The 17015-nt window shown below is 32.0% G+C and overlaps 2 protein-coding genes across 4 annotated transcripts; both read left to right on the top strand.

The window, feature by feature from the left end:
- Positions 1-738: 738 nt before the first annotated feature.
- On the top strand, positions 739-8170 carry LOC106772435. Of its 3 annotated transcripts, none has more exons than XM_014658833.2 (5): positions 739-1042; positions 4167-4287; positions 4568-5007; positions 5515-5833; positions 6807-8170. In XM_014658833.2, the coding sequence occupies exons 1-5, from the start codon at positions 1008-1010 to the stop codon at positions 7869-7871; spliced, it is 1980 nt and encodes a 659-aa protein (XP_014514319.1). In that variant the 5' UTR covers positions 739-1007; the 3' UTR covers positions 7872-8170. The 3 variants fall into 3 exon arrangements, with proteins under 3 accessions (XP_014514319.1, XP_022641119.1, XP_022641120.1); XM_022785398.1 differs by lacking the exon at positions 739-1042 and adding an exon at positions 3994-4014; XM_022785399.1 differs by lacking the exon at positions 739-1042 and having other exon boundaries at positions 4167-4286; positions 4566-5007.
- Positions 8171-10619: 2449 nt separating this feature from the next.
- On the top strand, positions 10620-13728 carry LOC106770906 (RING-H2 finger protein ATL10). Its single transcript, XM_014656753.2, has 3 exons — positions 10620-11240; positions 11800-11897; positions 12818-13728. Exons 1-3 carry the CDS (start codon positions 11082-11084, stop codon positions 13242-13244), a joined length of 684 nt encoding a protein of 227 aa, XP_014512239.1. The 5' UTR covers positions 10620-11081; the 3' UTR covers positions 13245-13728.
- The last annotated feature ends 3287 nt before the right edge of the window (positions 13729-17015 follow it).

The raw sequence follows: 17015 nt of genomic DNA, 5'->3' as shown, positions 1-17015 counted from the left end.
GTATAAAAATCTTAAAACCAACGTACATATACCACCAAAATAATCAAATCTATTGAATTATTTATAAGTTAGTCCATTTCCATTATCATCACATGCAATATATTCTTACGTCATTATTGTAATATCACAAAAGTTTGTAAAATGAGTAAATCAACATCAACATAAAGTAATTGTGTATCATCATCATTATCAATCACATTATCTTGTGCCTATAAATGTAACAAACTTATATATAGCCACACGGATCATAACTATATATATAAATTTGATAGCAAAACTGTAGATTTTAGAAAACATATAGAGACTTTTCCCAAACCAAAAGAGTTTAGCGATGAACTTTAGAAATAAACATTTAACTTTTGTACGTAAACTTCATATCTATTTTATTTTAAAATTTATTTTAAAATTTATTATGAAAATATTGTTAATTATGTTTACTAAATTAAAAAAATATTTAATATTAATAAGAATTAGTAATTGAAAAATCTTTCCTCTTAAAAATAATATATAACCACTTTATTTAAAATTTTCATCATCTATTCTATTCTATAAGAAAATATATTCTTCTTTAAGAACATTTAGTAATGGTTGATTTTAAATTAAAAACATAATTTAAAAATTACAGTCATTTATTTTTTATTATAAAATTGATTACATAAAAATAAACATAACATGAAGCTGTGAGTACTCAGGAAAACCACTTAAAAAATAAGATAAAAATTTCTCAATATAGAAACAGAAATAACACCTAATTAAAAAGAATGAAAAGGAAAAGGAGAGAGAGAGAGAGAGAGAGGGGAAGGAGAAGGTGATCGAGAAAAGATCCGTCCTTCTATGCTTCCCACCATCTTTCTGTTATCCTCACTTCCTTAACTCACACCACAACTTCTTTCTCTCTCTCTTCACAACTACTTTCTCTTCGATCACTCTCAATTTCACCATATTAACAATCTTCATATTTCTGGGATTTTTCTCCACCAGTTGGACTTCCTAGTTTGTCCAAGATCATGCAAAACTCCGTGTTCGATCCGCAAGATCAGAGGTATTTTCCATTTTTCCTTGTCTTTCCCCTCTTTATTGTGCTGCTTTGTCTTGCACTTTATTTTTTGGTTTTCGGCTGAGTGGTGTTCGATGGTGTTCCTATTTTAGTAGTGGTTTCGTGTTTTTAGTTTATCGGTTGTGGTTTGGTGCCTTTGTTGTATGATTTATTGTTTACCATAATTGTTGTTTGACTCCGTGAGGATTTTTTTTGTTTTGTTTTGTTTTGTGATTTGGTTGGACCCGACAATACTTTTTAGTTTTTGGCTTGGTTCTCCGGACATGTTTTTACTATTCGAAGTAATCCAGAGAAAGTGTAAGATCTACTTGAGATTTGTGAATCTAACTGTGAGGTTGCTCTATAGAGACGTATTGGGTCTGTTTTTGAGAATTATAATCTTCTAATTCTGGAACTAGGGCATAGTCGGAGTTCCATTCGTGTTAGCTCGGCGAGTAGTTAATTGTTACCTGCACATGGGTGAGAATGCCCTCTTCCCTGGAATTCATTCCTCAAATTAGTTTTGGAACTCTAGGACTAATTGACTTCATCTATCCTCGGAATTCAAGTTTGAACCCAATTTTTTGGACACGTCTATTATGGTTCAAATTTGTAAGGAAAGGCAATATCAGAAGACTGGCCTGGGGGAGACTCACGGCTTAAAAACCATGTTATGTTTTCTCGTTTTGGACATAAAGTTACACATCCTTTCCAATTTTGGGATCCACAGTGGTCAACTTCAGCTACACACTCAGAATAGTCCTTTATAAGCCGCCTCTCCCACTTTGCCCAACTCTCTGGTCTCAGCAAAGGTACTAGCTTTCATGGCTCATAAGCTGATGTAGTTCAAGGCTTCTAGATAGGGTTTCACCAAGGATTCAAGGATTAAGAGATGATAAATTAAACACAACCAATGAATGGATTGTTTCTTATGCAAGAAACCGGGAAAAGAAAGTTATTTATAATTATGGATTTATGATTCAAGGTAAAGGTCTGCCGTACAACTGTTGAGGTTTTTCTTTTATCGTGCAACCTAAGCCCTTCTAGGTTACATGTTTTCCAGTCTATCTCTTACTCATTATCAATTGCAAAATGTAATCCTTTTAATCTTACGTTTAACCCAAACACATTAGGAACCCTTGGACGTACAAATAAGCCAGTGGAGTATAAATTAAAAATAAATATTATCGAAATTCTACCCATTATCATTTACGCGAAGCTACCAATATTAGTGGGCTTGTTTGTTTAAGCTTAATAAAACTTGAAAGTCTTCTCTACTTCTAGATTCTTTAAATATGTCTTTTAACTTCAAAACACCTTTTATTTTAAAAGCATACTAACAGGCCCTAAAATAGCTTGAGACCAGTTATTCAAAAACCTGTCTGGTTGATCCAAGTCATCATAAACTGTGCAGGAAAGAAACAGAGAAAATGTAAGAAAGTGAAGTAGTCAGGGAGAGAGATCCAAATCTTGCAGTAGAAGCTCTGATTAGAAAGTTGAAACTAGTGTCTCCGAATGATGAGAGCTTAAAGTCTCTGTTCGAAATATAATGACATTGTCATAGAATATTTTAGAGCATCCTGGATAATCTCTTAGGATTTATTCTTCTTTAATACTTTGCTTTATTTCCATAGATAGTTAAGATCTTTATAATTATAGGAATATCTTATTGGAATCAGATTTATTGGAATGTGATTTATAGGTATGTCATATCATGTATATAGGAATAGAATATCATATAATTATTTGCATTTATCGTCATCAGGTTATATAAAATGGATTCTGTTGCATAATCCACTGACACAGTTCTGATCATCTCTCCCATCTATTCTTTTTCTCTTTCTGCAGTCTCAAACGTAATCCTACATAAGTCAGCTAGTTACAACTGTCAGAGACTGTTAGAATAGAAACACAAATCTCTCTGACAGCTGTCATTCTAACAACACTTATTCCTAAAGAAAGCTTAAAATCGATCACTAATCTAGTAGTTACCGTAGCTGATACATGCTTATATATATATATATATATGGAAGACCATGTGGGGGCAAGTTTAGGGTGTGGGATGCTTGTTTTAACCTCTGTGTTAATCTCGTTTCTGATTTGTCTTGGTGCACTGCATTTTCAAAGGCTTCCTGTGGACCAACCATTATACCAATAATAAGTGTTCAGTCAACTGGTGGAATACATTACATATACCTGGGAGCATTAGCTGATCTGGTACATCAGTACATGTTCCTGTGCCCATTCCAATCTTATGTAACTTTGCCCACTTACCCCTCTCAACCCATAGCTTATTTGTTTTGGAAACATGACTTGCATCTTTTCCTGAATCTCCTTTAAGGGATGAAATAGAAGTTCAAGGAGGAATAGCAAAACCTAGTTTACTTCCCAGTTGAAACTGGACGCAAACTTATGATTGATGACGTAGAGAATATAAAACCCATATGTTAAGTGGAAAAAGTACCTCTGTATATGTATATATCCATCTTCTGTCTGAATAAACACAAATGAGACAGTGTTCAACCATTGTTCAACAGCTTATACAATCCAACATGAACCAGATATTTTACTAGTTCAATATCTAGTCCAGCTTTAAAAATTTTAGGATAACTCAGCTAATAATTATCTACTTTTCTTATGCTCTTGCATTAAGTCCATGAAGAGAGCTCATCCCCCAAAATGCTAGCTTATTGGGTGGGAGAATCTTATGACTTAAGTACCACGTTCAGCTTTTTTGTTTGCTAACTGCTGGGTATAACATATTTTAGGACATTTTCCTTAGGGAAAACAGTCTTAAAATAAGTGGACATTTTCTTTGGCAGGGGAGAAGAGCGGTTTTTCTTTCTATTTTCATTTTGTTATTGAACTTCATTGTTATTTTTCTTTGGCTGGAGAGAGAGAGAGATTGGTACAAGGCAAGGCACTGAGAGGAAAGTAAAGGAAGGAAGGATATAAGTTTGTAACAATTCACCTTGAAGGTCCTTCCTCCCTCCAAATTTAGTCATCATAAATTAAGGAATAGTTATTTAGGATTTTTCACTACCGACTTAGCATTACAATCAGATTTCTTTTATTTTTCTTCTCTATCTGATATTTTTTGAACTGTATTAATTAAATGTGTGTCACTTAGGATTGCTTCCTGTACGGAGGATTCGACTGCAATGACTATTGAGTTCCTGCGTGCAAGATTGCTTTCTGAAAGGTCCATCTCAAAAAGTGCTAGACAGAGAGCTGAAGAACTGGCAAAAAAGGCATGTTAAGTTTAAGTTTCCTATATTATGTAGTCAATCATGCCTGCCTGTCCTTTTTTAAGGGCCTATTTGGATACAGGTTAGAAGTGTATTTTGAGAACTTCTCTACAAGAAATAGAGGTTTTTTTTATTTTTTATTTTTTTTATTTTATTTTATTTTATTTTTTATTTTTTTATTTTTATAGTACAGAAGCTATTAAAAGCTCTTCTAGCTTTGTACCCAAACTGGCCTTTAATGCTCCCTTTTTGACGCTAAATGTTTCTCCACTATTTCAATCAGGTCATGGAATTGGAGGAACAACTAAGGATGGTGATTCTTCAGAGGAAAATGGCAGAGAAGGCTACTGCTGATGTTCTTGCCATTTTGGAGAATCAAGGGATAAGTGGTGTATCTGATGAATTTGATTCAGGCTCAGACCTTGAAAATCCTTTTGATTCTAGTATGAGTAATGACTGTTCAAAAGAGGATGAGGGGCCTATGAACTCAAAAGGAAGACAAAATGGGTCAGATGAAATGTCTGGTTCCAGTGTAGATTCTTCACTAGTATCCAGTAAAAGTTTGTCATGGAAAGGACGCCATGATTTGTCCCATTCTCTTGAAAAGTACAAGACCAAGACTACTACTAATGTGAGGAGGCAAAACAGTTTTTCATCTTTTAGTTCTTCACCAAAGCACCATTTAGGAAAGTCATGTCGCAAGATAAGACATCGACAACCCAGGTAAGTCATAACCTTTCTTTCTGATCAAATTTGTTCTTATCCCCATTTATGTGATTATGTTTCACAGATAACAGTGCTATTTTCCTGCTTGTTCTTATTGTCTCTATGTGAGGTAATCGACAATTAACAAATAATCTGCTTGTTTCTAGTTTAGACTTGGTTCCAACTCATAGGCTTTGGGCCTTTCGAATTTCCAGGGTTATATAATACCTGTGGTTGCTCAATACTGTCATGCAATGAAAACTGATTTTTAGAATAACTGTGCCTATAAACTTGGTGTTCTTTTGATATTCTTGATCCCTGCTTTTTGTTTTACATCCTTTGAGGAAGTGTCTCAGATAAATTCTCTGCTTGACAGTGTTTTATTTTACTTTTGATAGTCTTGTCCTATCTGCTCCAAATTTTCATATATGAATAACTCCTGAATGTAATTTGCATATTTCTTCTATTGTAACACTTGTCTTCCTAGGTGCTTGTGAAGTTGATAAATATGTTGTGTTTTCCCAGGTCTGTTATGGAGGAATCCAGAGACAAGTTTGTCCAAGTTAACTGCCAAGTAAATGAACTTGTATCCTCTTCTGAAGGATTTTCAAATTTCCAAGATGGTGGATCTAACATCCTGAAAATAGAATCTAAAATTCAAGAAGAGAATGGATCAGAGGCCAACCTACTTAGCAAAAATCGTAACATAGATGGATATGGAAGAGAGAAGGAAATGGAGAAGGCTCTTGAACACCAAGCCCAACTTATTGACCAATATGAAGCAATGGAGAAGGCTCAAAGAGAATGGGAGGACAAATTTAGAGAGCATAACAGCACAACACCAGTATGTATGATCCACCGTGACTTACTATATTCTAAGTGTTTTTCCTTGAAACTTGGTGTTTGGTTGTTGCATTTATGACAATTGCAGGAAGGTAGACATGATTTTAGGCACAGTTTGACATTAAAACAGAATTAGTGGCTATAGTTTCACATTAAATATTTGTTAAATTCAAATTTAATTAGAAGGGTGTAGTTTACTAGAATAAAGCTCTTGACCGAATATTCCTATGGATGTTTTAACGAAAGTTAATGCTGAGGGTTCAAGATTGGTCTTGTATCTCATTTTTACCAATGTATTTTGTTGTCATTTATGGTCTGTTTGGTAGAGAAGGGAGAGATAGAGTAGGTGGAAATAAATTTGATGAGTAGAAGTAAGTGAGAAATAAAATAAAAAATTAAATGTGTTGTGGTTGAAGAGAAATAAAGAACAAATGAGGAGAGGGATAAAGAGAAGCTTGAAAATGAGTGAAAAATGGAGTAGAAAAATGTTGCTTAGACCACTTTTTAATTCTCTCTTCCCTGTTTCTCTCACCAAACACACTAACTTAACCATCCTCTCAATTTCCTGTCCTCTCCGACCAAACATAACCAGTAGTGAAGTAACTTATTAAGTAACTGATAGGAAAACTGTTTTTTATCCAAAGATTAAAGTAAGCTCACGTGAAAAACTATGTAAGACATTTGTTTTTCAAAAAGGATGTAGAGAACAAATTGAATGAAACACATGTATGAAGCTCGCTTTGATCAAAATGTTTGAGGTAGAGTGTTTGTTGTCTATTATATGTCCGCTTTTTAATATGTAAGCTTCCACTGTATTAAACAAGTAATAACAAGTAGTTCATGTAATTTTTTTTGTCTATTAACCTTGTGCATCTAATGGTTTTATGATTCATAATAGGTTATTTACTGCTTTCTCATTCCATGTAAAATTCACCTGAAGTCTCAAACTTAGTTTTGGACCCTAAATTATTCAGGATTCATGTGATCCGGGCAATCAGTCAGATATGACTGAGGATAAAGATGAAGGCAAGGTTCAGATTCCATATGCTGCTAAGGTGGTTACCTCAAAGGCTGAAGAGAGCAAAGGAGAACCCAGAGGCGTTTGCTTATCAGAAGAAAAATTCAAAGCTGGGGACACAGAAATTATGCCAGAAACACATGATGATACAGATGGTTACAGAAACCAGAAAAGCGCAACTTTTAGCACTTCTAATTTGCTTGGTCAAGAAAACTCACACTCCCCAGTGAAGGGAAATCAGAATGAGAGCTTGGTAAATGACCACTCTCCGTCTTCTGATATGAGCCATGTAGATCCAGGTAGGCATAGTTATTCTGATCCCAGGCCTACTCGTTCCTTTCCAACTGATATGCATGGCGTCCACCAAAATGATGCTTCAGAAAACAAAACGGATCTCTATGCATTAGTTACTCGTGAACAATCTCACAAATTCGATGGTGTTCTTGAATCTCTTAAACAAGCTAGAATATCCCTACAACAGGAACTCAATAGATTGCCAGTAGTAGAGGGTGGGTACACTGCTAAATCGTTGCCTTCTGTTAGTAAAAATGAGGATAGATTTGAAATTCCTATTGGGTGTTCTGGTCTCTTCAGACTACCAACAGATTTTTCTGATGAAGCAACTGCAAGATTCAATGTCCGTGATCCAACTGCTGGATTTGGATCAAACTATCATCTTAATGGAACCATGTCTAGAACTTCTGATGGTCAGTTTTTAACCTATCCTCCTTACTCTGGCACAACGTCGAGCCTGTCTGCTGATGATCAAGCTCTTTCCACCCGGTACTTGGAAAATGGGCCAAGATTTAGTTCTAATGAGTCCCCTTTTGATCCTTTCTCAAACGGAGGTCCACTCTCTTCCAGTAAATACTCGTATCCCACGTTTCCCATCAATCCATCCTATGAAAATGCAACACCACAGATGCCATTTGGTGATGAGGTTTCAAGACCCTATTCAAATAGCACAGTTGGGGTTCCTCTTGCAAATCGTTTCTCTTTTAATGGCGATCATTTAAGATGAAGCATGTATATATAATTTCATTAGGTTAGAAGCTAAGCTTGGTGTAAAAGTAATGGTTTTTATTTGTTATGTATTTTAAGGTGATTCTCTTTATTCTCTTTAGTTGTCTTGGGAAGAGATTTTTTAGGTGGCAAAATACACTCTAAATTCTTCCATTAATATGGACTGTTCTTACTTTAAATGCCGAACTGACTATTTATTGGTCATCAAGATTTTGTCTGTCGTAGATTTATCTCTAGATTTGATAATTTGAAACTGAGATTTAATTTGATAATGGGAAACATGTTTTAGTGTGTTAATCTTACACGGTGATAGAAGAAAATGGAGAGGGGATTTTTTGAAACCTTTTTGTTTAGTTCAATTTTTAGGAGAACAAAATTCTTTCTCTTCTATGGTGTGTTCCCTTGATCAGGAGAAAAGAGAAGGTTAGTTAAAATATTTTAAGTATAATGATCAAAGTAATTTTGTTTTAAATCTACAATTATAAGAATGTGGAAAAATTATTCCTTTTGTAGCATTTTCCCTTTTCTTGAGAACCAAATGAGAAAGGGATCTTTTGCTTCTTTTCCATGAAAATTTATCTCCTTTCTACCGCACATAATTTTCTATTAAAAAGCATCCCACCTCTCCTTTTCACTCCTGTTCCCACTTCTAAAATGTCATTCTTCTCCCCTTGTTGAATTAAACATATTCTTAGCTAAGTTGAAAACAAAATATAAATTGGGTTTAAATTATTGAATGTAATTTGATATGTGAATAAATTAATGAGTGACAAAACCATGGGTTTGTTTGAATAAAAAGGTACAACTGGCTGAGAGTTTTTCTTCTAGAAATATAGACTCTTTCTAGCAGAGGATTTCTCAAAGTTTCATACTTTCATGTTCACACATATTGAAAATGTATCAAGGTAAAAGGAAATCGTTATTGATTTATCTCATTATCAGTGCACAGTATTACAGAAACTTAACCTTGTTAACAAAAACCTGTTTCTGCAACAATCTTAAGCTTCTTGTTCCACCTCTGTCTCCCTGAGATCTTCCTCCTCAGTCCTCACCCATCACCCCCCAAACCCTGTCTTAGAAAATTTCAACACCCTTTTCAGCTTTACTTCCTCCATATCACATCATGCTACCCCACAGCAAGCTCATAATTGAAGATTTCGGATATACTGACAAAAGCAACCGACAACATGTGTTTTAACTCACTCCTCACTTTTTTCACTCCACACCCTGAAGTTATGACTGTGAAAGAAAAAGATTGATTTGAAAGTAGTTTTAAAATTTTGATATAAATAAATAACAAATCTATTTGTGAATAACAAGAAGTTATTTAGAACTTAATACTTTTTTTAAACCAACAAGAAATCCATAGTCAATTTAAAGCAGATTAGTTATCAGGTCCAGACCTATCAGTTTCCATCAATCTCTATCTGATACATAGTCAATTTTTAATTAATAACAAAAAACACTAAATTATATTTCGTCATATTTGTTAGAGATTCATTGAGATTAGAGTACTGCCATTTTAATAACTTTTTGTCAACCTTACTAAAGATTTGAACGAATGATCCTCAACCCAAATCCAAAAATATTGGAAGGTGTGACATCAGACAAGTACAACTCAACTTCTGGGAAAAAGACAGTTATCAAACTTTTTTTCTTCAAAAATAGTTTTCTAAAATTATATGATAAAATAGAACTAAAAAGAGTGTGTTAAATAACATGAAAGTATGTGGGAAAATGTATGCTAGAGGATAAAATATAAAAATAATCATTGAGTAAATAAATAACAATTGAAATTATGATTGACTCTAAATTTTGTTAAGTATATGTTTGATTTTTTTTATACTTTTTATTTTATTTTTAAATGAAGGTTTTTAAGTGAGTTTTAAGGCGTGGTGCTCTCAATTTACAGGAATCAAACTTGAAGAGAGCATATAGACTAAAATTTACAGTTAAAAAAATAAATAAATAAATTACAAACAAAATAGATGAGTGCAAGCTGGTGAAAGTGAGAAAGGAGGCCATATGATAGAAGTAACTATCAGACATAATTTGATAAAGAATCTTTCAATTATTAAATTCTATCTTGATTCTCACCTTATAACCACTCTTTGATTTAATTAATGAAGCAATTATTCACTTCCTGATCAATTAATTTATTATTCAATAGTTTAATCACTGTCCTCTTCCTTGATTGGATCAAGAGAAGAAAAGGAAGAAAATAAAGGGAAAACCTTTTTATGTGATCCGAAAAGAAGGGAGAGAAAGAATTTCAATAATGTACTAAAAGTAGTAGTAATACTACTAACTAACTTTTTTTCTTAAAATTTAAAAAAAAAAAGAAGAAAAAGAAAATATTGGAAATTATCATGTTTGACTCAACATCATAGTCATCAAACTTTTGTTTAGACTAAAAAATATGATTTTGTAGTTTTGTTTGAATTGACGAGAGTAGAAAATGAAAAAAATAAGGTAGGATGAGAAAAGGTGGAATTGTTTAATTAAGAGAAAACAAAATGAGGGAAATAAAAATAAATTCAATATTTAGAAAATATATATATATTTGTTGTTTTTTATATTTACTTCCCTAAACACAATACATCTATAAATCCAAATAAGTTGTAAGAAAAAGAAAATTAAAGACCATAAATTAAATTACATTTGTATTAGTTGATTCAGATGTTAGATGATAATATAAAAATATTTATGTTAGCATAACACTCTTCTTAAATTGAAATAAAAACACAGCTAATGAAATAAAAAGTCTTCAACACCACTGAGTCATCTTCTTTGTTCCATAGCTAAAGAACAGTACTCAAAACTTGATTTAGATCTAAAAAATCTTGATCATAACCATCATTACTCTTAGATCTTTCACCCCTTTCTCACTCTCACTCTCACCAACTCACCCACCATGCCTTCTAGGGTTTGCTTTCCCTGTGTCACTGGGACAATACAACAGTCCCAATTTTCACCCTCTCACACCGTCATTATCTGATTCACCTTTCACCTCCATACCCACCGAGAAAAGCATGCATCTTTAGTGCCGGCGTGTGTAGCTCACTTCAGATTCTCCTCTGATACCCATGGAGGAAGTTGCTGGCGGTGTCTGTTAGTGTTCACTGTTCAACTGGGGCCTTTTCGGCTGGAATCTGAAATTGGAGGGTTCTTTATCAATTTAGGATTTTTTTTTTTTAACTTTTTCAAAATGATTTCTTCTGGAATTAACTTGGTGATGACTGTGATTGGGTTTGCGGTGAGCACCATGTTCATTGTTTTCGTCTGCACCAGGCTCATATGTGCTCGAATTCACTTGAATGCTGCAAGGAGATCCTTTCCTATTGTCTCCAGATCCAATCTCAGCATGGTGCACATTTTTTCTGTTTTCAAGTTAATCTTAAAATTTTTGTTATTAGTATCATTATTTTTTGGAGTTTAAGTTTTATCCACTATCCATTGTTAGTGTAAAATATTACTCAAATAATTTGAAGTTATGTTATGACTCTCAAGGTAATTCATGTGAAAGTCAACAAATTTAGCATAATTTCTGTTAATTAGTTGACAGAGTAAAAGAAATTTCTCCACTTTTTGATTAAATGGTCTATGCACCTTATTTATATTATTTTTCCATTTTTTATCAAATAGACCATCGACCTGGCTGTGTAAAGGGTTTTACATTATCATCCAATTACAAAATATATTTGTTAACTTTATAATAATTATCTTAAAGGTGATACTAATCATGACATTTATATGGCATACGGATTTTTATACTTTACAATGATATAACATAGCAATTAAACTTTTTAGTTATTTATTTATGTAAATTGATGCAGCGCAAACTTTGTGTTGTTTTCCCAATTGAAATGATGTCGTTTCATTTGAATTGGATTTCTTATCAATTAGACCTTTCTTTCCGTGTTCAGATGGAGCGGGGTTCCCATGGTCTCGAACGGGTGACTGTAGCCAAATTTCCAACAAAGAAGTATAGTGACAAGTTTTTTGCTGCTGCAGAAAATTCTCAGTATGTTTGAATATCTATTTCTGATTTACATATTCATTACTGTATGATACTCTTACGGCAAAATAGCATAAGGTAGTTTATGCCTATTTCAGTAGTCAAGTTAAAAGGAATTGCATGGACAGGAATTTGTAATGAAGGTGTCAATCCCATATATTGAAAGACATTTAAACTACTGAAGTTTTTGCTCATTTTAAGGGGGTTATAGCCAGTTTTTGGGTGGTTTCTGATGTGAAGTCTTCTCCTATGTTCTTTAATTTGAAAATGTATGTATCTGTCATGAGAAAGTGATATGGTGATAGTTTCCATCGGCTTAGGACTAACTCTTGTCAAAGTCTTTCTTAGATTGTCCTATCATCATCACTTTTGTTGTTTTCCTGCAAAAGAAGCTTGTGTTAGAGTGAATTTCTTTACTCTATATGTGTATGCCATGGGAATGGATCCTCTCATGTCCAATTTTATCATGGCATAGTCATATCAACAAATCTTAGAAAACTATTTATGATATTAACAACTTGCACTAACCTTGCACAAGATTTGTCTACTAACTCCTCTTTGTCGTAATGTCTGGAAGGTTATCATATACCAATGATCCTTTAATAACCTTCACACGTTATGACAAAAAGGTAGTTATGAAGCCGAAACTTGTGGGATGACAGTGCCATCTAATCATGCCACAAATTTGGAAAGTTAAATACAGCTTTGTAAGTGGTTGGCCCCAATGGTTTCCTTTCCTATAATTCTTACAAAGGATAGAAAATGGTATGAAGTTTTTATGTGTGTGGTTTATGCTGTGAGGAACTTAACTGAGGAGAGTGATTTAGGTTTTCTCATGAAGTTTCACATATGAAATTATTGATGACATTTCTCATTCAGATAACATTTTTCCTTGTTCTGAACGTTCAGTTTCATTGTTTTTGTAGATGCACAGTTTGCCTTTCAGAATACCAAGGTGAGGATATGCTGCGTATTCTTCCTTTTTGTGGACACTCCTTCCATGTGACCTGCATAGACCTATGGCTGCAGCAGAATTCCACATGTCCTGTTTGTCGAATATCGTTGCGCGAGTTTCCAGATAGAAAGTGGTTAATGCAACCCTTGTTCAGCTCTGCTCTGCAACCTGGTATAGAATCCTTTGACACGCATCATTATCACTGTATGATGGACGATAATGGATTATCATCAAGAACCCCTGACAACCATGGGGTGAATCCTGTGGAAGAAGATCGTTTTCCATCTGAGGTTGGTGGAGCAGTTTCTATGGACAATATCACATGTTTAAGTGAGGTTGACTTCATTAAAGATGAAGGGAAGAAGCATGTAGAGAGTCCATCAAACTTCCAGAATTGATTGTTTTCATGGAAATCAAAGCTTCAATATGATACTTTCAGACCACACATTTAGTACAAAAGTTAATGTACCAAAACTGGAGTGAAAATGTGAAAGGCTTTAGCAGGCTGAAAGGATGGTTAATATCTTTTACTGTATATATAGCAGAGAATTCCCCTTCCCTCCCCCGGGCTCCCTTTATTGTTTTCTCCTATGTTGTTTTAGAATTTGGATTCTCTATTGAGTTTTTGGTTTGTCCCACTGCCTAATCTTCAAAATACATTGATGGATACAGATTTTAATGTTTTAAAATATATTAAAAACTTTTTTAACATACCTAAGTCAATGCATTTTGAAGTTTCAGTAGAGGAACTGTGTCAAAAACTCAGCAGAGAATCTGGACTAGTTGTTTTGTTGATCCTCTATACTAAATAGTATTTCAATTCTCTCTTTTCCCTTTCTAATTGTAATTGTTGTATCAATTCAAGCCATACTGTTCAATTAATGTATTTTGATTTCATGTCCAACAATTGGGTTTTTGTAACAGTAGTTTTTCTAATCAGGTTCAGTTGGTGATTTTTCTCCTTTATATTTAAAGGAAGGTGCCATAACTATGATCCATAGTTTCTTGTGACTGGGGAAAGGATCAATCTAGAAGAACGGTTCTCCTTTATATTTGGTGGTCCTCTCCAGTGGAAAAGATTTTGTTTAAATAAGTTTGCCATATTTAAAGTCTAAGCATAGTTTATTTGCTAGCTATACCTCTTTTTAAGCTTAACCACACATTAGATAAACATTATTTGTAAAACGTATTTTATAATGAAGTTTTTAAGTAGTTATGATACATTCTAAAATATTTTAATCCACTAATAGTTGGTTAGATGGTGTTAGGTTGAGTCTATTTTATTTGTAGGGTCTAAACTATCTAAAAAAACTAAATCACATTTTAATAATGGAAAATACGTATTCTGATAAAAAATAATGGTTGAGACTATTTAAGTAAATATCTTAATTATATATTTAATTGATTTAATTTTATTTTTTAAATTAATTTTAGCAAGCTCTTGACAGGTAGACATTGTATTACCATTTGTAAGGTCATTTGAATGAGAGAGAAAAAATCATATCCAATGGACAACCTATAAAATTTGACATGTTTTGTGCAAAGTTTTAGAACTATAACATTACTAATAGAGAGATGGTAATGATGAGTGAGGTATAGTTTTTACACTTATTTTAAAAACTACATATTAATGGCTTAATATGAAAGAAAAAAAAAAATGAGTGGAATTGTAATACATGAATAAGGGAGGAACAAAGTAGGCTTCCGAGGCATCATTATAAAGGATAATGATACTTAGACAATATTTTTTTATAACAATTGAACATTATCTATGTGTCATTATGTGATTAGTTTAAAATTACTTCATAATCAATAATAATAGTCATAAATACTACCATGGACCAATTACAAAATGACACATAGATGATGTTCAAATGTTGTAAAAAATATGTTATCCAAGTATCATTATCCTATTATAAATAGATTATAATTCTTTATAAACATCTATTTATAATTTTAATTAGATTTAACTTAGTCTTTCTTAAATTTTTTGTATCAATATTATTCATTGTGAGTCTAATCCAGAGTAGATATATCTTATCCAAGTTAACAAAACATAATCTACATCCCGATCGTATTAATTTCGATGTAGATTTAGATTAGAGAAATACTTTTTATGTATATAACAATTTTCTTAAATAAATATTTTTTATTTTAAATAAAGGATTTTACTTTAAAAAATAATTGATTGATTGACTTTGGTCGTGAGACTTTTTTTGTTTTCATACTAATCTCAGAGTGAAGTGGAGGAGGTGTATTTATTAATAATGAATTTCTGTGAGGATTTCACCCTTAGAAGGTACCCAATAATATTACAGATACGTACTTAAAATGTATTTTTTTATTATCACAAGAATAGCAACATCAATCTAAGCAATAGGTAATGGTAATAAATTTAATATTTATTTCTTTAAATTATAATTAATTTTTATATTTGAAATTTTTTGATTACATAGAAAAATGTGGTACTGTGTTATGAAAAGGTGAAGTTGTGTGTGTATATAAGGGAATGAAGGTAGAGTTAATGGCGGGAAAGTTAGGAGAATGTGGTCCAAAGTGAATAGGTTTGTTGAGTCTCTGAGCAGTAATTAAAAGGCTACATAGTTATACCTCACACACTCCAACAAACAAAACAGCTAAAAGCCCACGACTTCCTTCCTTAGCCCACAGTATTCCTCTTACTTCTGTTTCACTATTTTTAATGTTCCAACAATTTTTTACCAACTCTCTCTCCAACAACCTTCTTTTTATAAAAATCAATTCTTTTATGTAAGGAGTTATTTCCGATTAAATTTAAACTTCCATTTCATTAATAATCCACTGATAAATCGAAAATATTTTTTTATCAATTTTTCTGATAACTTTTTACGATTTATACATAATAATTAAATTTAATCCAACTAATAAAATAGTAACATCATTATAAAAATTTATTAAAAAAATGTTAACCTATCATGCAAAATATAACTTCTTAGCATTAGAAACCACGTTAAAAAAAATGCCCTAATAAATATTTTAAAGATATTAGTAATTACAAACCATGGTAAATATTTTATAATGAAACGTGGTGTATATATAAATTGGTACGTGTACTATTCATGAAAAATGACAATATGGATATTTAATTTCATTTCATTATTTTATTTAATGAATATGGATTTTTTTTATCCTATTTGTAAATATATTAGTATTTGTATCCTTACTTGATTTTTTAATTATTTTAAATATTAATTAAATCATTATTTTACAAAACATAAAAATCATAAAAGAAAAACTTATATTATTAAATATTTAATGTCAAAAGAGATATATTTTTTTATCCAATATTAAATATTAACAAATAAGTTACAATTATATAAATATTAAATACAAAGTATAATTAATGATATAAATACGAAATTAATGATAAAAAATTAATATAAAATTATTTAATAAATTAAATGTTAGGACAAAGTAAATGCATATATATATATATATATATATATATATATATATATATATATATATATATATATATATATATATTTGTGTGTGCTCACTTATAGCATGTGATAGCATGAGGGTTATTTATGAGTTTCTAGACTTTATCAATACATTTGGACATGCAATAAATAAATTGATTTGAGTATTCACGTAAAATTAGTTTTAAAATATTAATCGCTATCAGATGGGATAAGACAAGACTTTGTCACCATTAATTACATACATATATCCTACATAATTTTTTATTTGATCAGATTTATCTTGATAATAATTTATTATACAGTTACACAAAATTTTTTTAATAAAAAAAATGTCCACAATATTTAACTATAAATATGACAAGAATAAAAAAATAGTTTGTAAAATCTAATTAAAAAAGTAAAATTGATTGATTGAATATTTGGTTTAGTTTAAAATCTAAAATTAAAAAAGTGGGTGATAGAATATGATAATAGTGTAATAGGTTGACTGAGGAGGGTGTAATATTGGTTGGGAATTTTGTTGGAAGGTGAATCTTCGGTCCACTCTGCGCACTGCCCAACCCGTAAAAGTACAATGTAACGCAGACTGTGTGGACCATTCGCTCCAAGATTCATTCATTATTCATTATTTCTTGGTATGTTTGTGCACTGGATCTAATTTTTTTGCAGAAAAGCATCTATTCTTTGCACTTCTTATATACATGT

This window comes from Vigna radiata, chromosome 8, assembly GCF_000741045.1.
Source record: "Vigna radiata var. radiata cultivar VC1973A chromosome 8, Vradiata_ver6, whole genome shotgun sequence".
NCBI classification, from domain to species: Eukaryota; Viridiplantae; Streptophyta; class Magnoliopsida; order Fabales; family Fabaceae; genus Vigna; species Vigna radiata.
The sequence above is the reverse complement of the archived record's forward strand: the minus strand, read 5'-3'. Positions and strand labels throughout refer to the sequence as shown.

Excerpts from the sequence above, each read along its gene's own strand:
- LOC106772435 (XM_014658833.2), top strand. The coding sequence starts at position 1,008 with ATGCAAAACTCCGTGTTCGATCCGCAAGATCAGAG. Across the intron at positions 4,288-4,567 it reads CTGAAGAACTGGCAAAAAAG|GTCATGGAATTGGAGGAACA; the intron begins GCATGTTAAGTT and ends TATTTCAATCAG. Across the intron at positions 5,834-6,806 it reads AGCATAACAGCACAACACCA|GATTCATGTGATCCGGGCAA; the intron begins GTATGTATGATC and ends TAAATTATTCAG.
- LOC106770906 (XM_014656753.2), top strand. The coding sequence starts at position 11,082 with ATGATTTCTTCTGGAATTAACTTGGTGATGACTGTGATTGGGTTTGCG. Across the intron at positions 11,241-11,799 it reads CCAGATCCAATCTCAGCATG|ATGGAGCGGGGTTCCCATGG; the intron begins GTGCACATTTTT and ends TTCCGTGTTCAG. Across the intron at positions 11,898-12,817 it reads GCTGCTGCAGAAAATTCTCA|ATGCACAGTTTGCCTTTCAG; the intron begins GTATGTTTGAAT and ends TTGTTTTTGTAG.